Below are 26,487 nucleotides of genomic sequence, written 5' to 3'. Positions count from 1 at the left end.
CTGTCGTTTTGGAAACAATATCCTACGACAGTGGTTCTCAAAGTGTGGTCCACAAACCACAAGAGTCCATGACTCTTTCAAGAGGTCTGCAAAGTCAAAATTGTTCACCTTTTTGACTTTTACCACTAAAACATTATTTACCTTTTTTCACTATGTTGACACTTATATGATGGTGAAAAAGCAATGGTGGATAAAACTGTGGGGACTTTGCACAATCAAGGGAGTGGCACCAAAATGTACTAAGTGTCACTGTGTTCTCCATTGGCATTTCACTTGAGAATGTTCTTGATGAAGGAGTAAAAATGATTGATTTTATTAAATCTCAACCACTGAGTGCACATCTAAGTGAAGAACTGAGAGATGCACATGAAACATCTCACTGTGTACTGAAGCGTAGTCAGGAAAAAGCATTTGTGTGGCTGAGTCATGAGTAGCTGAAGCAGCTGCTTTGGCACGCATTACCATTTGTGCTTGAAAGAACAACAGGTAGACAAACTATAGCTATTCAGACTCGAATATGTGGCAAACATTTTCTCCAATGTGAACAAAGTGAGCGTGTCACTTCCAGGAAAATAACTCACAGTATTTGTTGCCAATGATACAATTGAAGCTTTCAAGCAAAAATTAGAGTTTTGGAAAACTTGTGCCTACCACTGTGACCTTGACAACTTCCCAATACTTAAAAACTCACTGGATAAGATGGGCGTTCAGAATAACCCATGTGACTTTGTTGATAATGTATAATGCACTGTATCAACATTTGGATGATTTGTATAACTCAGCGAGCCAATTTTCCAAACGCCGAATGCATTATATTCCAAATCATACATGGGTAGAAGATCCAAACAAAGTGCAATCCAGAACAACAGTTTTAATATAATAGAGCACAGAAAGATCAAGGATAGGGTTTCTGATTCCACACTACACCTAGTCTTTAAGAATCTATCATTTGTTGAGTTTCACAGTAGCATCAAAGAACACCCAAAATGACACCATAGGCTATTAAAGCACTCCTCCCTTTTCTACCTTGTATCTGTGTAAGGCTGAAAGCTCTTCATTTTCTTCAACCAAAACGACAAAAATTGAATACAGAAACAAACGCGAGAACCCAGCTGTGTTCTATTAAGCCAGACATGTGACTGTAAAATGATGTCACTTTCATTATTTTTTTCTTTTTGAAATGCTATATTTCCATTTTCCATCAAGAGATGCTATTCATGTCAACCTATAAATGGACCTATGTATGAATTAACCTATAAATGAATTAAACAAATATTTTTAAAATGTCTTGGTTTTAATTTCTAATATGCCAAATATCAACAGATATTACATAAACAAAAGCTTTTTAGGGTCCTCAACAATTTTTAAGAATATTAAGGCATCCAAAGATCAAAAGATTTAAGGATAGCCAATCTATGATAATAATTATTTGAACAACCACATTGAGGAGTCCCTACTTTATACTATGCTAGGCACTGGAGCATTTGAGATAAAAGGCAACGTCCTTGCCCTCAAGGAACTTCTAATTTCACCGGGAGTGTAACTCTCAATTATAATAATTTTACTGTAAAGAAAAGAAATCCTTCATTTTAGGTTTCTTACAGGCATGTCTTTTACATCTTGATGTCTCCAATGGCAACTAATATTGTAATATGGCACACAGTAATGCCTAAATACTTAGTGAATCTACATAATATGCATTTGATTTATGCATCAGAAAGTCATATATTATGCCATGCAATTAGGAAATATGCCTTATCTAAACATTTTTATATAGATTTCAGACACCAGTTGCTCATGATGGTGAAAAATGCACTCCCATCCTTAGTGAAAAGACAGTATTAGCACCAGAAAGACACTGAAGTTACAGCTACAATGCAGCCTTTTGATTGAGACTTAAACTTATGAAATAAATTTTAGTTTTAGATCATATCATGGTTTTTAAGACAAATTTATTCTTCCAGCAAGTAGTCTAGATAAATTTATTCCTCTAGCAAGTAGTCTAGATAATAGAATAAGGGAGGAAATAGTAGCCTAGTTCAAGAATTTGAACAGTCATATGAAAAAGAGATGCCCTTATGCTGTTTCCACAGCTTCAGAAGGCAGAACCAAAAAGTGGGAAATATAAGAAGAAAAAGAAAGATTCCTTATACATGTGTGTGTGTGTGTGCATAAATAAATATAGAAGCAGAAGCAGTGGCTTAATTATCAATAGAAATGACACTTGAAGGTCAGAGGTCAGACTAGAGAAGAGGTTCTCAAGAATTTTTCTGCTCTAACTCAAAGGAGACATATTCCCATCAAAGACAAATGGTAGGAGCTGAAACACAGGGTGCACATGGGGTGGGGAGAGGGTGGTAAACGCCTACCCAATTCCAGGTTGAGAAGCATCAGGGTTCTAGGATACTAGAAGACCTCTTCTACTTCTGTGATTACCTGGGGTTTTTAAAGAAGGATTCGGGCCAACTTCTTAGTAGCATTTCCTAAGTAGGAGGAGGATTTTCCACATCCTTATTTTTGGATGTAGCTATACCAGCAATTGAGAGCGAGTGTTGAGTGTAAAACACGAAGGCTGGGGTTACATGCAAGCACCCCCTTATCTAACCACATCATATCTGAACCAGGCAAATAGTGTTCTGACCTGCATTTCAGCTTTGTCAACCACTTACCTGATTTCTAACTCACTAACTTGTTCTCTGACCCTTCTACAAAAATGTTTCTAATTACTGAATCGGAAAAGCAATAGGAGAGCAACTCTGACCTAACTCAACTGAAACGCAACAATTCAGAATTGGAGCCAATGCACTTTAAACATCTGTATTCTTTTCCCTTCTGCATATTCATCACCTCGAATGTCGTGCAAATTCACTCTTGGCCTACATGACATATGATGCTTTGTGAATATTCTCCCCAGGATTTCACAAATTCTGCTAGTGCAAACGACTATTACCATGAAGGCGAAGAGCCTCCTCTGGCTTATTTCATTACGGAATGGGTACTAAATTCAGGCTTTGGGGATATTCCTCTCTGAATTGATTGCTTACTATTCTCGTTAGGCACTCTGGATGTTCACCAGTTCTTTCCAAAAGTTTGGCTCTGAATTAAATGTGGGTAAACGTTTGAAAACTGCACACTATATTTGAGTAGTATACACTTATTCTACATTTTTAACACCATGTACAAGCTGTGGCAACATCTGGTGTTTTGCAAACTTGGCCACATCCAGCCGCATTTCCTTTTCCAAATGTGTCCTCTGACATGTGAGGGTTGTATTTCAATATGAATTTTATACTCTCTCTCTCTCTAGGATAGCACTGTGTGATTTCAAACAAACATGCATTGTATCTAAACTTTATACTTTCCCTCTCTGAATGGAAAATTTAAAGCTTGCCAATTAATAAATGAGAACAAATATAAAGCTAGACTAAAGATACCAAATTAATTTATCTCTCTCACTTTTCTATACCTTATTTGACTTAGTAGAAAACTACCTCTTAACATAGTTTACAGTAAAAGAATATCTTGCTGAGAATTACACCATCTGAGCTAAGAGAAAGCAATGCCACAATTAACTGACTCAATCCCTACTGGGTCAGCTATGCATATTTTCCTCAGAAAAAAATGCACATATGTCCACAAACAACTGTGTCATACATTTTCTCGTGGTTGGAGGGCATCTTAAAGATATACAATTAAGAAACTAAGGTGATGAGAAGGTGCTGTAACTTAAAACATCATAAACACCAACTAAAACCGAGTCGACTCTACATCCAACTCCTAAGTTTGTTTAATCAGGAGTAAATAATTGCTGTCGGAAAGTCTAGGCTGTCTGTCCACCCCATATCCGTGCTCACAATTAGCACGTGGCCCTGGCTGGCCACGCTGGGCTTTGTCTCTGCCCTCATATAAAATATGTAAAACCTCCTTCACCCTGGGCCCCTCCATCTTCCTGGCCAGTCAGGTTGTTTGTCAAGCTCCTTCAGCCGGTTCACAGGTCCCAGCTCTGGAGCCATTTCCTTGGATTTCACCTCCCCGCTTGGTTCAGCCCCTTCCCTCCAGTACGTACTTCTGGCACTGCTAGTACTTACTTGGACTCAAACCTCTTCTCATCCTTGGAGATTCACCCAATATTTGCTGGACTCCTGTCTTTCCCCAGACATTGCGAGGTTCCTGCCGGGCTTTCCTCATTTAGACTCAGCCCCGCTCTGGAAACATCCCGAGACAGGGTACTCTGCTTGGACTGAAAATGCTTGGGGCTCTCTGGCCCCACTGTTCTCCCACGGTCCCTACAAAGGCTCCAGGTCCCCTGACTCTAACTGTTTGTTCTATGACTTCTTAGAAATAGTACCATTCAGTGGTTAAGAGCAAAGACCCTGGAATAAGCCTCCTTGAGTTCAAATTGTGGCTCCTCTATTACCAAATTAACTTTGTTGAACCTCCATTCCTCACCTATTAAAAGTAGGATAATACTATCATCTATTTCAAGATTCCTCAGTCACTGCCTCTGCCTGAAGAAGGCAGAAGTTAACAGAGATTCCTGAGGCTAAACCACAGAGCTGGTTAAGTGGCAGGTTCAAAGTTCAAAGCCATATGACTCTAAACCCGTGCTGTTTTCAAATACATCACGCTACATCCCTTTACAATCATCCTTACTTTTTTCCTTAAAAACAACCAAAATGATTATCTCCTCTTTATAGCAGTGGTTATAAAATTTAAAACTAAGTTATTAACTAAGTTCATTGAGTTACAATAATAAGGAAATGAAGTCGTTGCTTATCCACAACTATTAATCTAGCAAGTTAGTTAAAACTAGTACTCCCCATAGATGTTTGAACATCTACCTGGGCCAACCTCCAAATGAATGACTTGGATTCTTAGCCTTTACATTCAATTTTCATGATAATAATAGCTATAATAAAAATTCATGGGATAGGGTCCTGGGCAAACTTGCCAACTTGGGGGAAAGAGAAGGCAGCAGCAAAGGTAGGGAAGAGAAAATGAAAGGAAGTTCCAAACGCAATGCAGTTCAGCAGTTGAGACCAGCGGCTGGGAGATTTTCTAGGAGAGATGATGCCCCGTGTCCAAGCAATGAGAAATTCACATTTGTTGAATAGTGGTGTCTGGGTGAGAGGGCAAGAAGGGGAGGAGAAGAACCCACATTATCTATTTTGTGTGAAACTCTACAATGTTGAAGGATCGAGAGGAGAAATTAGAGTCCAATTAAAGGGCTCAGACCTGGGCATGGAGCAGACATTGGAAATTGCCACACAGACTCACATGGGTAATTCTACCACCAAGTCATGTACTACGTAGCATTCACGTGAAACTTTTTTAAGACCTGGATTTAATCGTCGCTAAGTTGTTAGCCTGGCTCTGAGTGCGAGTAATGTGGGCTTGGCACTGGAGGTTCTTTCCACTCGTCAATTGGAAAGAACAGGATGGAATATTTACTATAAAATGACATATTATGAGAACTATAACATGAACAAAATGTACATGCAAATTAGAACAGTTAAGCCTGATTTATATTACCTGCACAACTGTGATAGAGGATAATGATCTCCCAATTAAAATACCTCATGCTTAACAAAAAACAAAACTGCCAAACATGTAAGTATTCCCTATTTCAAGAAAGCAAATAAAAACAAAATCGACAGAATGTAAGAGCAATTTTCATTTCTTCTAAAGCAGCCAATCTACTTTAAACTATCTTTTTGGTTACCTTGGTCACAGCTTTTGGAGAAAAGGTCACTGCATCCACCACAGTGATGAGGTGACCTGGGAGGAGACGATCAAAGTACTTCATGCAGACGTCATAGGCGCAGAGCCACTCGGGGGAGGACGCCGGGACTTGTTTAATGAGGTGAGGGTCTCCAGTCCAGAACAACTTCTGTAACCAGATGGTGTACAGAGAGCTTGGGGAAAGCATGCGCCCATCCTTTTCAGGGATTTTGGGAACAAGTTTGGAGATGGATAAGATATTTTGACTTGAAAGGACTGGCTCCAGTGCCTCAAGAGGATTCATGTTTTCATCTGTCAGCTTTTTGTAATTAAGACCTATCGGAAAGAAAAGGGGAAAAAAAGAGAGTAGTTCATTCCAAGATAACCATACAGGAGCTTTCAAATACACACACAGCCCCTCTGCGTGGCTGAATGAAAAGATTTAGTTACAGCACAGCTTCGTTTGTCACTGAGATCCATCAGAAGATCTGAGTTCCAACTGCTGCCTGTAACTTAACCAACTGTGTGACCCTGAACAGGTCACTCAACTGCTGTGAGCCCCAGTGTCCTCATTTGTACCCTGGAGATGGCAATATCTCCTCGCTTCTTCAATCCCCCCATGGCACCTATGTCTTCTATCCGTGCGCTCACCACACTGCACTATATTCATCTGTTATTCATCTAGTATCTCATCAACTACCTCAAGGCAGGGATTGAATCTTACTCCCTTTCCTCTGTGTCTAGTCCAGGGTCTAATTCAGCTACTCAGTAAATCACTGATAAACTGAAGTAAATACTCACAATTGTTACGAATAGCAGATGAATGCAGCTTTGCAAGTGCCTTGTAAATTGTAAAGTATCATACAGATTTGAGAGGTATTAACACGGTTAATTTCTTAGTTATGAGCTAAAGACACACAGACACCATTCTAAAGATTTCCACAATTTATCAAAGATTCAAAGGCTCTTATTTTAAGGGTTCCATACATACTTTAAACATGTAGGTCCACTTAAGTGAAATTCTGCCAAATTGACTATTGGGAAGTGTCTCAGCCTTGTCATTTATGTAGATAAAATATAACCAGTGGAAGCAGGGAAATAACCTTTGGTGTACTAGTCAGAAACTTTGGATTTTAGTACCAGGTCTGCGATAAGTCACTGTGTGACTTAAGTTTCTCCAGTATTTAATTCCCTCAACAGTAAGTAAAGGAGTTGGAGACAGAATAAAGTCTATTAGCATAAAAATACTGTGGTTTCACAGTTATGCCAGCCACAATGCAGGAGCAGGATTGTATATAGAAAACTGCCCTAGAATAAATTTAAAGAATGAGTTCAAGCAGGAAAATGATGAACTTACCTGATGCAACTACCTTAAATTTCTTTAGCAGCCGAATGTGGGTTTCCGGTTTAATGGTGTATTTCCCCAAATCTGCACAGCCACAGCTTTCCAGCAGAGTGAAATAATACAGCAGTCTTTCATGATCAAAGCCATCAATCGTGGGGTAAATATACTTGACCATGTGCTTGTGAAAGGCTTCGGGATTGGTCTTCAACGTCTCGAAGAGATGAAGGGCCTGGGCTCGGTTTTCAATTTCTACTGTGGACAGACTGAAATTAAGGACAAAGAAAGTATGCTAAGATTGGTAAGATTGGGTTCCTTTATTAAACAACATGGTTTTTTTTTTTTTTTTGGAAACCTAGGAAGAAAGGCTACTTCTTACAAATCCCTTCTTGCTGCCTAATCAAAGACAGGAAACCACCAGTGTCTGCAGGTAGTTTATATATAGGGAAACAAATGTGTTTCAAATGGTACTATATGATTTTCATGTTGTCTCATGCGGGTCTACAGTACCCTGTAGTTCTCTACAGAGAACTGCCCAGTGCTTACTAGCTAGGAAATGAACCCATATCTGTCACCTTCTACTATGCATTATTTATTCATATCACAAGAAAAATTTAAAACCTGAGCTTCATTATAGAAATGTAAACAAATTTATTATTTCAGGAATTTAGGAAATAGAGAAGTGAAGAAACAACCCCAACTTTTAGGCATAAATTTTATATCAAAGAGGCTTGAACTGATAGTAGACGTAACCTTGATACTGTGTTCAAACAGAATTAAAATAGAAAAGAAGAGATACTTGCACTTTCACTTGAATTACCTGTAGTAACGAATGCCACTTGAATAAAGCACATATCAATATTTTCATCCTGACTTAGCTGTCTTTATAATTTTTTTTTTTTAAGTCATTTAAGGTTAAACTCTTGAAAAAAACATTTAAGGACTTCTGTTTGGTTGATCAGTTTGTGTTTTTTGGGTGACGGGGAGGGCTTAATTTTGGTCTCATGCTTCTCCCTGGACAGAACACCGTGCCTCCTGCCCAGCATAATCCCAATGTCCCACGCGGGATGAGTTTCAAGCTTTCTAACCGTAAGAGGCCTTCAAGCAGCCTTTGGCACTAACAGAAACTCCCAGCTTCCAGGGTTCCTAGAGCAGCAATGAAAGTACCTGGGAGCAGGAAGTGAGATTTCTGACAGGATCAAAGTTAGGTTTCATATCGTTTAAAAGCAACTCTTCTGAAATACGATACCCTGTTTATTGGAATTCCCCCTAATTGCCAAGACATGTTTTTGTTTTACGTAAAGTTAATACACAATATACTTTAAAATTTGTATCAGGATGTGATAATACTTGGGGTAACAGCAGCGATTTATAAAGTCAAAATATCAAGCAATTCAAAAATGCTCTTTTAACTTTCACTTCAAGAGAAATCCTATTTTTCTATTAAGACACGGTTCAAACATTTACAGAAATATCCCTATCTATAAAAATGTCCCTGGTCTACAATAATGTCCCAGAGTATCCGTCTATTCATAACATGCTTTAACTATTTATTACTTTGCCTGTCTCCCTCACTAGACCATGTACCACTTGATGGCAAAGATGATACCACATCTTCTTCAGCTTTAGCTTCTCAGTACCAAGCACCAGTGTCTGGTGCAAAGGAAACACTCGACATGTGCCTTATGAATGCCAAATAGATGGGAGAATGAATAAAAACTTAGGTGTCCTCTACGGACAAGGCCCTGTGCTCAGCACTGGGGAGGGTATAGAGTTACAACACAGAGCTCTCATCCAGCAGTGTGGAAATCCAGTTGCATTATACATACTTAAGAAACACTGCAGAATAATGGTGTGGGCTGACAAAGGACATGCAATTATATTCCAGTTACGAGTGGGGTCACTAAAGCTGTCACTTCAGAGGAGGTAGATATCGATGACACCAGAAGGCTTACTGAGAGAAGTACTTGAGCTTGGTATTGTAGAAAGGAATGAAGCAGAAAAAATATGAACAAAAGTATCAAGACAAGAAAGCACAAGGCCTGTACAGGAAATAGTGAGTATAAATGGATGGCTATTTCAAAACTCTTCGGATACTATCACTATTCAAAGAATGCAAGGTCACCCCTGAAAGATACAGGCAGACCTCGTTTTATATTGTGCTTTGCTTTATTGCGCTTCACAGACATTGCATTTTTTTTTTTTTTTTTTTACAAATGGAAGGTTGGTGGCACCCCTGGGTCAAGCAAGTCCACTGGTGCCATTTTTCCGACAGAGTTTGTTCACTTCGTGTCTCTGTGTCATATTTTGGTAATTCTTGCAATATTTCAAACTTTTTCTTTATTATTATATCTGTTACGGTGATCTGTGATCTTTGATGTTCCTATTGTAATTGGGCATTGTTTTAGCAACAAGGTATCTTTTAATTAAGGTCTGCACATGTTTTTTAGACATATTTTCGCACACTTAATAGACTATAGTATAGTGTAAATGTAACTTTTATATGCACTGGGAAACAAAAACATTCATGTACTAGCTTTATTGTGATACTGGCTTTACTGCAGTGGTCTGTAACCAAACCTGCGATATCTCCAGGGTACCCCCGTACTGTACACCCAGTGGCATATGAAAGTCACAGAATTCCTGATGTTCCTTCATAATTTGCAAAGTGAAGTCTGAAAACAACGCAGTGAAGAAGGAAATAAGAAACTGCGTCATCCCATTAAGATGATTCATGTTGACAAAGACTTGCAATCAGAGCGACATTCCCGATGGAAGAGGAAAGAAACCCTGCACTTATTCCACGGATTACTGTGGCAGGCGAGTGAGAGACTGTCATCAGAGAGGTTAAGTGACGCCTAAGACGGAGCGTCCAGATCTGTCCGGACTCTGCATGGCTGGGGCCGCTCACCTAGTCACAAAGCAGCCGTCAACCAATGCAGCGTAAGCGCCCTCACTAACAACCATTACAAAACCAGGATTCTTTCTGTGACAGACATTAGTTCTCTCTCAGGGGCAGTAATCTAAAAGAGTTCTCCTGTCACACTTCACTGCTATCCCCTGGCAAGCAGAGTGTCTGAGACTCATCTACACAATGGACAATGGCTAAACCACAACAGCTTTAGTCCATCTGTGTTCGACTTGATTCTGAATACAGTCTCTCTCAGTCAACGTTACTTTCCCCCCTCGCCCACCCACCTATTCTTCTGTGCCTGCAGTTTAGTCTGCCTGATGTGCAATTTTCCCTAATTATCTTGCGAAGAGAGATACTGGAATACTTTTACTGACACATGATAAACACGAAAACCTCCCTCTTCAGTAAATTACAAGGTACTAAGATCTTTCATAGATGCCAGTAATTGATAACCCATTTTAATAGTTCCTATCGAAAGATGCTGTTATCTTCCTTTTGGAACGAGAAATGAAATCTCTGCTTAGAAGACAATTCCAAAGAGCCCACATTCAAGAGAGTAGGAAGAAATACCATGAAACTACTGTGGACTTTTCACTGATCAAATCAATGGTTACCTTTAAAAACTGTTTAAGTGGTTTTTCTAAGCTTTAGCTATAAGGCAACTAATATATATATATATATATATATATATATATATATATACACACACACACATATATATATATGCACACACACACACATATAAATATATATATATATACACATATATGTATATACACACACACACATATATATAAGTATATATATGGTGCAAATTTAACTTTCAGAGATTAACTACAAGAAGAAAATTAGCATTAGTTGTACTAAAGGCACAAGGAATAAGTCATTAGTACTAATCCCATGATTAAGGGATTCTGTAATGGCTTCGAGTTGTCAATCAGCCAAAACTGTGATTCAAGAACAGCATGAATTGAAAGGACTTACATTCATGGAGGAAAACAAATTTATTTAAATGCATTTTACTTTACTCAATCTGAGACTGAGTGATAATATTGATACAATTCCATCAGTTGACTGAAGAGGAGAGAAAGAAGGCGAGAGGGAGAGAGCTCCTGGGAAAGGCTGGAGAGAGCAAAGGGACGGGGTCCACTGGTCCACACAGCTCAGATGCAGAAACTTCTAAGCATTTTCCCCCAAAGACTAATCCTAAAAGTGTGAAGATACAGAAATCCACATGAATGACCATGACCATGGGTGAATAGGCCTCCACCACTGATTGCTGTGGGAAGACACAATTCTACCCTCTAAATCACAACTACTCCGACCTGAGGGAAACAGTCCAAGATATTTGCCACACAAATGCCTCAGAATGAACTTGATGTGGCAGACTTGACCTGCAGTGCTGCCTGACAGGTGAATATGTGATTATGCGGGGGAAACATGGTAAAAAAAATAATCATGGCCTTTTCCAGTTTTTCCAACATTTTAGCCAAGTGTCTTTGCAAACCAAACAATGAACTTTAACTTTGCAAGGTCACCTACACAGTTGATGAGAGAATCAATAATGAGTACCTTGGAGTCTGTTTCCTGTCACACTAATACTTGGTGAGTTCCTTTGTGGAACGTTTTCTGTGGACCGAGTAGTGACATGGAAAGAAGCCCATGTGAATAGGTTTCGTTTCCTCCATAAGGACAACCCTGACCCCTTAAGCTTTTTCATTTCTCATAAAATGTCAATTCCGACTGGTTTATGTAGTCTCATATTATTACCTCTCCAACAAAAAAATATTGTAAAAGACACCATAGCACAGAAACAGCAATAGGCATCATTTCCTGAACACATCTTATACGTTAAGTACTATGTCATCTCATTTAATTCTCACAAAGCAGGTATATTATAACTGATACCCACACTGTCCTGAAAAATAATTGTTAAAAAATCAGATTTGCCATGTTAGGCTGATAGCGGTCAGAGGGTGAGTTCAGTAAATCTGGTCTGTTTCCGGAATTAACAATAGCAACTACTTTTTTTTTCCTTTGAGCATCTAATACATGTCAGGCATTTTGTATAAATCTCTCAAATCTCAGGGCAGTTCTGCAAAATGGAATAAGAATACTCATTTTGCAGAGGAGGAAACTTAGGAATAGAGAGATGAAACAACTTGCCCACCACGTACACACTAGAAGGAGGTCACAGAGCCACGATTTAAACCCAGACCTGCAGGATCCAAAGACTGTGCACTTTCCACAAGACGAAAACAGGCCCCAAAATGCATCTTTTTGCTTATTACGTTTTGTGCCAGAGTCAGGAATGTTTTCCTATCTGGGGGAAAAGTGGCCTTAAGAATCACAACATGGAAAGGAAGGCTGCAGACACATGGAAACAATTGCTTCCATTTTGGTAGTGGTAGGAATCAGTTCTTCCATTTTTAGGACTGGAAGATTTCTTCTTACGCACAACGCGAATCACAGTCTCGGGCATGACCAGGATCATGGTTCTTTAGGCCAAACAAATATCAAAACTTTATGTCTGGCTCAATTTTAAAAAATAAGTAAGACCTACGACCTGAATTTCTACATTCAGCCTTCCTACTCTAAATGGATTTTTCCTGGTTTGAATTTTTACTTATCTTCTTTTTCAATGTTATAACATACTTTTAAGAAGCTAAGTTGCCTTAAATCCCCTCTCTACACACCAACTATTCTCAAACTCCTCAACTAAGTCCAGAAGAGAAGGCCAGAATTGAGAATTCTTTACCATGTGACGATCTGGACACAAGCCTGACTCTGAGCAACAGCAACCCTCAGGCAGAGATTCTGTGTCACTCCTGCTTCAACGCAGGAAAAGGGAGACGCATTAGAGTTCATTCACCTCCCACAGCTACAGCGTGCTTTGCCCATCCTTATACTTGAGACCCAAAGACTCCTACCAGGGAATATGAAATGGACTGTGCAGAACAGCACAGCACAGCCAGAGTCCCTTCCCAGGGGCCTGAAAGAGGCACCACTGGACTAGCCAGCAGAGACGAAGAGGCATCACGATCTCTGCCACCCAAGCAAAATCACTTGGGTAACTAATCCCCTGGGTGATGGAAAAGTACCTAGTAGACTGAAATGAAAATGTAGGATGTGTGGCCTTCAGGTCTGCTGTTTGAATAAGAAGGAACAGATGGAGTGTTATCAAGGCTGACAGTGAGAGGTCCTTCTGGCCCTTATGTACGCCTTTGCCCACTAGGCTCCAAGCGCTCCAGCCACAAAGGCATTCCTGCAGTTACTCAAAAATGCCAAGAACGTCCCTGTTCCCGAAATGCCTGAAACGCATTCCCTCTGCCTGAAATGCCTTTTCCTCCATTCTCCAATAGTGAGCTCTTTTTACATCCAAGAGAGGCCTTTCCTATCTGCTCCTTGTGCATTTCCTTTATGGTACTTAGTATGACCAGCAATTTATATTTTAGTTGTTTTTAACTGTGTGTGTGTGTGTGATGGGGGTCTCCCCAATTAGAATATAAGCTCTATAATGGTAAGGATGTGTCTGTCTTGTTCAGCATTTAAACCTATGCTTGGAACACAAAGGTACTAGGAAAAAGATAATAATAATATTTAATGAATAAACAAATGTGGTACTATTCTATCAGCTAGAAGCAGCCTCTGCCGTTTCAAAATGATCCCATATTCAAAACTTAAAGACACACATGGAGTCAGCAGAACCGGCAAGAACATTAACAGGAATCATCTCGACAGTATTAAAGAGCCACCTGGCTATACGCTTTCCACAGATTTTCTCTAATCTCTACAACCATACCAGGTGGGGATGATGGGCCCCTTAACTGAGAAAACAGTGACTCAAGAGGATTAAGAGACGTGCCGAGGTACACAGTTGGGGTTATGGGCAGCAGAGCTGGATCCTGAAATGTGGCCTGACTCCAAAACCCATGCCCTCACTGGTAGTTAATGTTGTCTCTAAGATGCACCAAAGTGTCTAGAACAGTCTAGAGGTGAAGACGGCTGTGAAGGCTGCAGTGAATGAGAAATCAGCCCTGAGCTCAGGGAGCTGAACACGCCCTGGGAGAACCAGTGTCCGCCAGAGGGAGCCGACTCCAGGTGTACACAGCCGCTCAAAGCCATCACTGATGTTGAAAACTACCAAGAAAAAGAAAGAAAATGAGGAAGGATAAGGGGAAAAAGGAGACCAGGAACTGAAGTTTGGGTGTTTACGACAATTATCTCTTTCTTACAGGAGTGAAATTCCAGGAATAAACTACCATTAATGACGGATCATGTGTCAGGTACCGTAGGTTTGATATTTCACCAAGAAGTCATTTAATTTTTATGACACCTCACTTAGAGTAAAGGAAAATGAGTTTCAGAGAACTGAATTCTCTTGTGCAGGGACACACAGCTGGAGAGACACAGGATTTGCTCTAGGTTTCTTGATTGGAAGGCTTCTGCTCTATTGCACAATGCTGCCTCACCCAACCTGTGTGTTTGCTTATCTGTACATTTGGTGAGACGAGGAAATACCTCCAAATCCAACCAAGAGGAAGGAGAATGTAAAATTACAGGAAAAACAAACTTCAGGGGGGAAGATGACTTTTTTAAAGGAACAGTAATACAAAACCCTAAGGTACAGAACGTTATTTTTCTTGTAGCTCTGACCTATTAACTTCCCACTGGCATTGACTCAACAAGTAAATATTGGGCAATTTCTATTGTACTAACAAGGCTGATCTTTAATACTTGTGTTACTAAGCTGGATTGAATAGTAAGGCAAACAACAGGCTTTTAAGTAAAGAACATAAAGCACCAAACACCACTTGCTAAATCAATATTAGGTGTTTTGTCACTCACAAGTAATGACAAAACAGGAGGTAATGATTTCCTGCTTTTGTAATTTCCGTGTGTCTGTATAATCATACCACTATCAGGTATAATGATATGCTGGGAACAGTCCTGCACGTTACTAGAGTACCTGATAATTTATAATATATTCAGAGACCAATGGCGCATCCTGTTTGTACAGATATGACAACCTTTTATGTAACATTCAACAAAAGGAAAAAGATATTTAATAAAATGCCAAGATTTTTTTACGCCAATATGCATATAATAAGAAACATTTATTTGGGGGCTTCCCTGGTGGCGCAGTGGTTGAGAATCTGCCTGCCAATGCAGGGGACACGGGTTCGAGCCCTGGTCTGGGAGGATCCCACATGCCGCGGAGCAACTGGGCCCGTGAGCCACAATTACTGAGCCTGCGCGTCTGGAGCCTGTGCTCCGCAACAAGAGAGGCTGCAATACTGAGAGGCCTGTGCACCGCGATGAAGACTGGCCCCCGCTTGCCACAACTAGAGAAAGCCCTTGCACAGAAACGAAGACCCAACACAGCCATAAATAAATAAATTAAAAAAAAAAAAAGAAACATTTATTTCAACATATTTCTATGCCTCAAAAATGGTGAAGTCAGTACAATATTTATCATAGATAACACTATTACCCATGTAGCAATTTCATAAATACTAAAACGTAGAGGGTAGAATTTCAAAGATATTAATAAAAATTAAAGATGATGAATTATAAGCAGGTCTTGACCATTCAATACTACCCTCACTTCTTGAAACTATTCCTTCCCATGGCTTCCCTAGAACAAGAGCCCTTCCTCTCGATCCCTCTTTTTGTCCCTTTTGCTAGCAGCTCCTCCTCTACCACTAACTGTGGAAGGTCCCCAAGGTCTGTCGTAAGTCCTTCTCCTTTTCTCATTCTATGTTCATCACCCAAAGCACACCCACAACATAGCTTATTTATCATCTATGTGCACATGGCTCCCAAATTAGTATCTCCAGCTCCACCTTCTCTTTTGAATTCCAGATCTGTAAGATGCACTGTCTACTTGACCTTTCCTCTTGGGAATTTCAATGTGTATAACTTTTCCATTCCTTTGCCTTTTCCTCACCCTCCCCTGAAATACCTTGTGTCCTTAACTAGTGTTTTCTGTCTCAAATGATGTCACTGTCCAAAAGGCAGACCAAGTAAAATCCTGGAGATAATTCTTGACCCTTCTCCTTTCACTCACCATCATAGCTAGTTTATCCTTATTAATCAATTTATTTATTACCATTTATTTCACCTTCCAGGTATCTCTGAAACCCACTCTCACCTCTCCTGTACTTTCAAAGCCCTACTCCAGGCTATGGTCACCTGTCCTGCAGTCTATTACCATCAGAGCTCCCGAACTGGTCCATGTATGTCTACGCTGGCCTCCCTAAAATCTTTCCTCAACATGGTCGCCATAGTGATCTTATCAAAATGCAAATCTGATCATATTACCTCCCTCTCTTTTACCAGAATCTTTAAATACCTTCCTATTACTCTTAGGAAAGAGCCCACAGCCCTGGATAGGGCCTGTACGGTCTGGCTGCAAGGTCTGGTTTCCAGGTTCTCAGCAGCCCCATCTCACCCCGTGCTCCAGTGACTCTCAGGGTGTCACCATACTACCCATCTGTTAGGCTCACAGACACCATGTTCCATCCTGTCAAAGGGCTTTTGCACTCAACTGTTTTGCCTCCCTAGAAAATGCTTCCCATCTCCTTGTAGTGTACTTAATTTTGAGTCACTGTTTAGGTGTCAGCTCAAGACTTATTTCTTCAGGAAAGCCTTCCCTAACTATGCCAAATCCCCTATTTGCGCTCTCTTACATGGTGCCTATCACAGCTTTAATTTCACATTTGCTATGTCATTATTCAATTATAATCTGCCTCCCACCGTAGACTATGAGTTCCAAGACAGCTGAAATTTACTGACTATTGTAACCCTAGTACCTAACACTGTTCCTAGTACACAAGAGATTGTCAATAAATATCTTCGAATAAATGAGTGAATTAAAGTCTCAAATTCAGGACTATTATTACTGAAAAACAAAAACTAAGACTACTGTTAGCATATAGGTATGTCAGAGACATATGAAGAGAGACTGTACAAAGACACTGGTCTACTACAGCTCGAAAGGAAAAGTGAAATTGAACAGTACGACTTCAAGATTCCTTTAAAATAGACTCTGAAAAGAAAGACATGGAAATAAACTTGCATAAGAGTTGTGTGCTTACCCACTGTCGGTGAACAGGAACTCCAAATGGGTCATGAAAACTTCCCAACAGGAGACACTGTAGCGCTGGGCCAGAGAAAGAGCAATGCTGTAGACGTTCTCCTCAAGCGTCCTTCACGAACGTCCGTCAGCCAGAGGGAAGGGGGAGGAGAGAAACACATGACCTTAATCAGCAAAGAAGACGCTCATTAGGACCGCTCTCCAGCTGAGAGGGGTGCAGCCAGCACAGTCCTTAATAAGACATCTCACAGTAATTCAGGAAAAGCACACCCAAGAAATTTTAATGCTCTTTTTTCTCTGTGGTGCATTGCAATTGACCGAGGAATTGTCTAGATCAGTGGACCTCAACCAAGGGTGATTTTGTCCCCCAGGGGACATTTGACAATGTCTGGAGACATTTTTGATTGTCACAGTGGGTGAGGAAAAGGAGAGAGAGCTGCTGGCACCCAGCAGGTAGCAGTCAGGAAGGCTGCCGACCGTCCTACAGTGCTCAGAACAGCCGTCCCACAACAAAGAAGGACCCAGTCCAAGATGTAGAGATCAAAAAATTCTGATCGAGATACCAGAGCCTACAGTCAAAAAGCAGTGGACAGGAAATGGATCCCTACCCCACAGATAGATATTTGAGAAAGCACAGTTAGTCACTCAACAAATTTTTGTTTTCTACATTGGGCCAGCTATTGTGCTAGCTGCTGAGGACATAAAAACAAATAAGTTATTTCCTGAGAAACTTACAGCCTAATGGAATATGTGAAATGTGAACCAGGAATCAAACAGAATGGGGGGAGTGCTAAAAGAAACGCTACAAAATACTGTGAGGATGGAGACGAGAGAGTGACCAATCTGAGCTGAAGATCGGACAGTAAACAAGGTTCTGAGCCCTGGCCAAGGAAGATCCCACATGCCGCGGAACAACTAATCCCGTGCGCCACAACTACTAAGCCTGTGCTCTAGAGCCCGCGAGCCACAACTACTGAGCCCACGTGCCACAACTACTGAAGCCCGCATGCCTAGAGCCCGTGCTCTGCAACAAGAGAAGCCACCGCAATGAGAAGCCCTCGCACCGCAATGAAGAGTAGCCCCTGTTTGCCACAACTAGAGAAAGCCCACGCACAGCAACGAAGACCCAACGCAGCCAAAAATAAATAAATTAATTTTTGAAAACTTTTTTCTTAAAGTACTTATTGAATACCAATATCCACACGATAGATGAGAATTCCTGGAGAAGAGGGACCATTAGCAGCTCACTCTTCCTATTGTGGGAGTCTGGCACAGTGCCTGACACCAAGTACATGTTCATTAAGTATTCACATCTTTATTATCTGATAAAAGTGGGAACTAACCAAACTATACTCTGTTCTCCTCAAAGTCACCCTAACCACTGAGAATGTAATGACTAAGATACACAGACAACAAAGGACAACTATAATGCACTCACAGAAAACAACTGCCATTAAAGTGGGCATGCAATTTGGAAGAAAATAAAGAATGATCACATTTGAAGGTGGAGCTGTAAAACAGAAGGAAGCAGGTCCTTCGAGGATTCTTGTATGTGAGATGCTAAAATGCCATCTCCAAGTCAGAACTGCTAACTCAGAAAACCCACAGACACTTTGAGACATTTTAAACAAGCCATCTAAAGACTGCTGTATATTTTTCTAACCAACAGATTGTGGAGAAGATTCTATTATATATTTATCAAAAGCGTATATTTGTCCTCTAGGACATACTTCAAATAGCATATGCCAGCTGGATACTTAAAAAGAAAAGACAAAGACCAAGCAAAATGTAATTGATGATGTAAGGCATGCCTTAACAACTTTTATTCTGCATAGTAACCTCTCTTCTAAGAAACCATAAGCGTGGCACCAAGGATTACCAAATGCCCAAAGAAAACGCCCACTGGACGTGGAAATAGGAAGTCCAGGCTCAACTCCTGGCTGTGTGACCTTGAACAATGCTTTAAAGCTCTGTGGTTCTCAGATTCCTCTTCCAAAAGTAAGGAGGTTGGATTAAATGATCTCTTTGGTCACTTTCAAATTGGACATTAAATGACCCTATGAAATTATGAACCTCCAGGAGAACAGAGCGGAAGAGAAAAAAAATTCTGTATTTCTCTTCTTAACTTAATTCTGCTATAGGTTATTCCTACTCTCTCGCTTTGATCTCTCTGTTCCCCGCCTCACTCTAGAGAATCTGGGGTGTCTTCTAGTAGGAAAGAAGCCCAGGCTAATATAAAACTATTACAGAGTACCAAGGTTACTTTGTCACTTTCTTTAAGATTTAAGAATAATGATGAAAAATAGCATATACCACTACCATAACCAAGCCTATCTTTGTTATTTTATGGTAACTTATCAGGAGAGAGAAATAATCGTTAAACGTAAGCACAATGTAACCTCGTTTCAAGGGCTGGAAGCCTAGACTGAACTGCATACCAGTGCTTCCTTGAGAATTCAATCAAGCAGTGCGGGGAGGGCACATGGTGTTGAAGATGTGATGCCTCTGGCATGTGGCAGATCAAGGTTAAAGTCACAGCTGTGATCTTTACCACCTGTGTAAACTTGGGCCACTTACTTTATTTATATCAATAAGCCTCATGTTCTTTAGCTGTAAGATGGGGATAACAACATTTTATGTCATAGAGTTATCTTTAAGGATTAAAAGATGTTTATAAAATAAACTTTACAGAGCACCTAACACAGTTCCTGGCCCGTGATAAGCACTCCACAAATTGGGGTGTTAAAAACAAAACATACCTCTAACTTAATAACCATTGTGGGTGAACACATTTAAAAAAAATTTTTTTTTTCACTTTCCCGCCATTTGACATGTAATTCTCATTTGATCTGAACTCATCTGAACTAAAACAAAAAATGAAGACGAGTATTAAAACCAAGGGGAATTCCATACCTAGAAAGGGACCTTCCCAACCGTACTGCCATCTCACACAAGGGCTTGCTTTTCTCTCGAGAGCGGTAAGGGACAAAGGAAAAAATGGCAGCTGCCACAGGCCTCGAACAAGAGAAAGGGCTCAAGTGGTTAGCTCTTCTTTCTCTAGAAACCCAGGACAGATAAAGGTGTCCTGTACCCATAACGCTCAGTCCCTCCTCTTGTATTAAGCCAACGGTACCTAACTTTTAACATACTGAGGAAACTAAACGGCCATGTGGTAGCAAAGTGAGACTCTAGCCAGGAATAAGAGGGAACCTTGTTTTTAAATTTCTATAGTACGCTTGACACTTTTCACCCCTGATCACACTCTATCACCTCTAACACGGTACTGGTATTGGATTATCAAAATCATGGGAAGCTTTTTTAATAATTCCCATCCTTACTACTTAAATCTGCAGGCTCAAAATACTGTCTGCATGACTAATCCATTTGGGAAGACACACACGTCCCTCACAGGACAGGAAGAAGAGGGGAAAGCCCTGTTTATAGCAACCATGAATGTGCGTCTTCAGAGGACGGGATTAATAGTCCTGATAACTCAACTTGTTCTTGTACGTTTTAAATCCATCCCTTTATGAGACGAAGGTACTCCTTACTCTGCCAGACCGAGGATGGTTTCTCGTTTGTACTGGTCGTCTGCAGTAAACCGCTGCACATCCACACCCTTCCGCAGGCCCTGGAGGATCTGAGCCTGAGTGAAGTCCAGGAGGCGTTCGTTGTAGTACTGCAACTGCTTGGTCAGTGCAGCGAGCTCCTCGGGCCAGGCTTCCTGCCCGTATCGAGTCACATGCCTGGTGACCATCTTGATTAGCTCTTTGGGGTCGGCCTATGAGTAACAAAAAGACTAATTTAAAAAAAAAAAAAAAAAAGAGTAACAGTGGGAAGAAGATCATGTCTGCCAGGCACCTGTTTGACCCTTCACACTGCTGCCATTCAATCAAGGCTGACAACCACCCTTAGGAGTCAACTGCAGAGGCGGCACATTTTGCAGACCACAAAGACGGGACACAGAACTGACTCTAGGAGCGGGTTTCTGGACTCCCGCTCTGCTCTTCCGCCTTAAAAATCTCCACCCACTTAAAGAATAATGTATGCTTGCTTTTCCAACTACCATCATCCTATATCAGATCTCTTCCCCAATTATCTGATCATTTATAATAATTCACCCTGGAAGTAATTTTTATCATCAGTGCCCCTAGATAAATTTTCTTTGGACCATCTAAGTGTTCTCAATAACAAAGAGCTGCAGTTCAATGATTCCACGAGAAGTGCCTAAATAGCTAGGTAGAAGAATGTTTTCTTCAGGGATAAGTGAGGGGAAAAAACCCCATCCCTGTTCCTGAAATCATAAATTTTTCTAGTTTCATAAGAAAGTATGCAACCAATTTTCACTCTGCTCAATTTGGGGCTCAATGGGATACTGTTCCTTAATTCTAGCATTTTCTTTAACCACAATACAATTATTCCAACAGAACAAAACCCAGAACTGAACAGCTGACAGGAAAGGAAAATAAGTGGTTAACCAACCACGTTTATTTATATTAAAGTTGGTCCGGGTGTCAACAAAGCAACAGCAATGCAGCCATGATTCTGGAGTTACCTAATATGTGAACAACATGAACTCAATCCCTCCCAATTTCTGGGAAAATATGGCGCATATTTTAATACCAGCAAATTAGGAAGAAAACTCCAGAATCTACCTCTGGTTCTCAGAAACACATCTAATTACCGTAAGCCATCAGCATTTCTAATGTGTAAGCCATTATTCTGAGCTACACATGAGATTTGTCAATGTCGAGTCCATATTACCTAACCTAGCCTGACATTCTCTCTTGATCCTATTAAGGAACAATCTGGGAACACCGATAAAAACCAATTAAAGAAATCTTCTTGGATTCCAGCAGGTGGATTTAAGAAAAAGTCAACCTTACTCAATTTTTCCCCTACCCCTAGGCAGACAGAGTCTTACTCTCAAAAACCACAGATACGTGTCTCAAGTCAAAAGACGTGGGTTTGAAAACTAATGCTCCGAAGTAAGCAGCTATAACACCATCTGTCATTCATTCAACAAGTATTTTTTGTGCACCTATTATGTACCAGGTGATGTACTAAGATGTGACCCTTTCCTCCAAGAATTCAGTCTATGAGGAGAGACGATCAAGCAAACAATTATAAAATGGTGTGATACAAGTAAGCACAGGGTGCTATGGGAATACAGAGGAGTGGGACTTGGGCACATATCAAGGAGGTCTTCTTGGAAGAGTTAATTTCTAGGCTAACTGCTCAGGTATCAGAAGTAAAAAGGCCAGCAAAAAAATAGGGAGACAAATTCTGGTAAAGGGGAGAGTATGTGCTAAGCCTGGATGGCTAAGACCTGATGGGAAGATGGAGTGAATAAAGCTGATCTAACTGCAATTAGAAGTGATTTGGGAATAAGCTGCATACGGCTGGTACTTCTGGCAATGGATATAGGCGAAGGAGAGCCCATGCCTCAGCCCTTAGTGCCTCTATGGCTGTCATTTAACCCAACCCCCTCCTACTTACGGACTGAAGCCCTGAGGCACCACCCTGCACCGCCCACCGGGGCAAAGCCCCCTCTGAAGCTGTCTGGTAGAGGGACGCTGCTGGGGGCCAGCCAGCCCGTCTACACCGGCTCTGCACCCTGGTGCGCTCTGTTGTTGCCTGCTCTTCTCACACCTCATCTAGATAGCACTCTCCTGCCTAGGAAGAGAGAGAGCAGGAGCAAATATCCAGTGACCAGGGTTTCAGGGCAGCAGGAGAGCTCTTCTCTAGGTGTTCTTTCAGGGAGCTCTTTGTGTCGGTTTGGCACTCCACCAGCAAACCCACGTTCATCAAAACTGTGAGGAAGGCTTCCTTCCATATACACTCTGACCCTGTAGTTTCAGGCGAAAGTCCTCAGCCTCCAGTTGCCCGATGTGCTTTGCAGGAGAGGCTACAGCCAGGCCGTCCATCTCTGGGTGTGACTCCCACCCCCACTCGTGCAATCGACCACCACCCCTCGCCCAAGGGTTTCTCACAGCTATTGCTCCACATTCATTTTTTCACTTTTTGCTTTCCGGCATCTCAAGGACTTGGTCCCTGTATTGGGAGAGTGGACTATATATGTGATCTCATTTCTATTCTCTTTGTATGAAACAAATCCCCAAACCAGGTAGAGAGTTAAGCTCCAAAATGGCAGCACATACCAATAATGAGCATAATTGCTAATACTAACATTTACATTGGCTTTTCTTTATCTTATAGAGAGTTTCAAGTCTCCACATACAACCTTCATTTTCATATGTGGCAAAAAATACCTATTCTCTCCTTTTGCGAATGAAGAAAATGGCATGGCAGAGTGTAATAAGCGTGGACACAGAGAAGTTACTAGCTGGATGACCTTGTGCAAGTTACTTAACAACTACAAATTTGATTGTCTCATCTATAAAATGGCAATATATATAGCTTGCATGGTTTCACAAAGCCTAAGAGACCATATATATACATACACACACACACACACAAAATACACAAACCAAGACCTGGCCTTTAGCAGGTGCTCCAAAAATGAAAGGGATTATGGAATTTACTCAAAGGTATACACCAGTTACACTTTAATTGTACCTCTACTGCATACTTTACATTGCCTTCTCTTATAAGTATTAAAACACAGCTTCCAGCAGGCAGAGACCATGGGTACTTAGTGGATTTGTCTTTCCTAGAGCACATTAGAGTTTCTTGAACAAATCAGGTGTGGAGTAAAACGGAGACACACTGAACAGCAGTTGTAGCTTTTAAGTTAGTAATACTAGTTTATATTCCAGATCCTTCAGTTAGCAGAGATGCAGTTTGGGGCAAGTTACATCATGTCTCTGTTTCCTGATCTATAAGAGAGTCAACAAGCACACCATCCTCGTGGTTTGTTGGGAGGCACAAATAAAATATTTTAGAATGTCTTTTTCTCTATTATTATATGAAAGAAAATTGGGCCCAGAGCTTACTCCCAAGAAACTAAAACTAGTGATTGTCAAAGATGTACACATAAACAACTCGCAGAAGGCGCCTGAATATAAGAACCATTATAGAATCACAAACAAGAATGCTGGAAACTCCTTAGAGGGAGCAATGGACACTTCTGACTCTTCTGGGGCTCAGTTTCTTCAGATGTAGAACAAAGGAGTATCACAAGATGATCACCTTTCTAAGGCTAAAATCCTATGAATGTATAAGAATTCAAACATGAAAATAAAATAAAACCTTGTAAATCCCTCCAGGTGTGGAACTGGGGAAGTTCTACATCTCATCTCATTGATGCCTCCACTAAACATCAGAACAGATTTCTTTGTTAAAAATACAATTTCAGACCAACAAATTATAGCCAGTAGGCCCCTACACAGTTTAAACAACTTTCATCCCTTCTCCTTTACTAAGTAGAAATTGTCTAGCCCCTCTGAATAATTTTTACTTCACATTCTCTGTGCATCAAATGTGTTCACTTTTCTAAGAAACATTTAAGAACAAATACCTAATATTTCAGTCTTCGGTATGGAACAGACATAGTGCTAAATATATATGAACTGAATCTCATTTAATACTAACAATCTTGGGACACCAGAGTCTACTAGTACTATCCTCTTTAAGATGGGTAAGGAGGTGAGTAGCTTGACTAAGGCCCTGCAGGGTAGGTGGCAGGGCAGGATATGACTCCCAGGCATAATGTCGCCCAAGAACCAGCCCTTTATATTTGTTGTGCAGGGAGGGGTATCTCTTAAAATTATAAGAATCTTGATAAGATCAATGTACACATAGCTCCCACCAAATGTAAATGAGATTTGGCATTTGAGTCCTTTTACAGACGATCAACTTTCAATGATGGACTTAATGCTGTCATTCTATATTACATCAGGATTGACCTATTTTTTTAACACAGACATTCTCCCTCTCATCCCTTTTACACATATACACACATGTGTAAATACAAATGATCACAGAGGACACACGATGGTAGGTGTTCAACTGGAGATCCTGGTTTGAGCTGTGTTTCCAAGCATTCTGTCTTCTCTAAGAATAACGGAGAGAGATTTAGAACACAAAGATGCTAGAATATCATTTTCTGTTCAACCTCTTGATATAAATATATCTCCTTTTAAATTTCCATCCTAATAAGGTGGTGAAAAGGGGCATTCTATTAATTCCTTGATGATAGGTCTTGAAGGTTATGGATCAAACATTTGTTAAATGTGTAGGAATATTTTCAATACTTTGATTTATTGGGTAAAACATAACACTAATTCTTTAAAAATCTTCCCAAAACAAAGAAAATTAGCTATGAGGAAAAAACATAGGAATTGGCATCAAAGAACCTGGACTGCTGGTTCCTCCTTCCTGAGCTTCAGGTTTTCCATTATTAAAACGGAGGCAATTTCTCTCTGAGAGACTCTTCACAGAGACTGAATGAGAGTAGATGGATGGGCATGTTGTGAGTTCCGGCTTTCCGTGCAAATTTCTCGTCTTACCATCATCACTACTAGCTTCTACCCCTTCCCTCAGGAAGTTTACTGGTCATGATTACTTCCAATGTATGATTTAAATTTTAATAATAATTCTTCCCCTGAGCTGATCACAATTTCTCTAAAAATATTCCAAAAGCATCCTCTACGCAGCCCAACACTTCATTTCATACATTCATTCATTCATTCACGGCACAAGGGTACCGCATTAAAGTTTCTAAAGCACTTTTGCGTGATTTTCATTTGACCCTCATACCAACCCAGTGATGGGCACAGCAGACTGCTGTTGCTGTTTTACAGATGCCAACCTGCATGGCAGGCGTCCTGAGCTGGGGTCCTGCAGCGAGGACGTGAGCCCAGCCCCCTGGCCTCTGGCCTCGGGGGCACCCCACTCCATCAGGCCCTTCCTCCCTATCCTGCCAGTGGGGCTCCCCCAACGCTACACATCCAGACTCACACCTGAAGTCACTAATTTCTGTGTGCAGAGTATATTCAAACCTCTCTCCCTCTCTTTCCCGCCTAATTTCAATGATATGATCCATGGGTATGAAAGCTCCTGGCCTCTAAGAAGCTTTTGAAGGACGTTATGGGTAGCTTCAGAATCTCCCATATTTGGTATCAAAAAGATACTGCAAAAACTGAAAACATAAAAAGGCATCAAAAATTTTAAAAGTGTAGAGAGTTAAATTACTCTAATTTTTTCCCCCAAATTTGGCAATGCAGTTCTTCTATGGGGTGAAAAAAAAATACGATTTCTTTAAAGAATATGGTCAAGTCCCTGTAAAAACAAAATGTACATAAATATTTATGACACCAAAATGCTGGATGACTTCATCTACTACTTACTAGAAGAGGTAATAAATCCATTCAGGCTTAATAGTCTCCATTTCTTGGTAATATTGTTTGGAAAGTTTTGAACAGGTGGTATGTTTCCCCTCTAGGGTTG

General features: G+C 40.6%; 1 protein-coding gene across 2 annotated transcripts in view; it reads right to left on the bottom strand.

Annotated features, from left to right (window-relative positions):
• Positions 1 to 26,487, bottom strand: part of NBAS (NBAS subunit of NRZ tethering complex) — a 333,954-nt gene that overhangs the window by 91,949 nt on the left and 215,518 nt on the right. For both annotated transcript variants that reach the window (XM_082426421.1, XM_082426422.1), the window contains 4 exons: positions 20,628 to 20,857; positions 17,078 to 17,188; positions 7,079 to 7,329; positions 5,723 to 6,057 (listed from right to left, as the gene is read on the bottom strand). In XM_082426421.1, coding sequence (XP_082282547.1) covers positions 5,723 to 6,057; positions 7,079 to 7,329; positions 17,078 to 17,188; positions 20,628 to 20,857 — 927 coding nt within the window. The remainder of the gene's footprint in view (positions 1 to 5,722; positions 6,058 to 7,078; positions 7,330 to 17,077; positions 17,189 to 20,627; positions 20,858 to 26,487) is intronic.

The sequence above is a fragment of the Balaenoptera physalus genome (genome assembly GCF_965194825.1).
Source record: "Balaenoptera physalus genome assembly, chromosome: 15".
Classification (NCBI taxonomy): Eukaryota; Metazoa; Chordata; class Mammalia; order Artiodactyla; family Balaenopteridae; genus Balaenoptera; species Balaenoptera physalus.
This window is presented reverse-complemented; position numbering and strand designations above follow the sequence as displayed.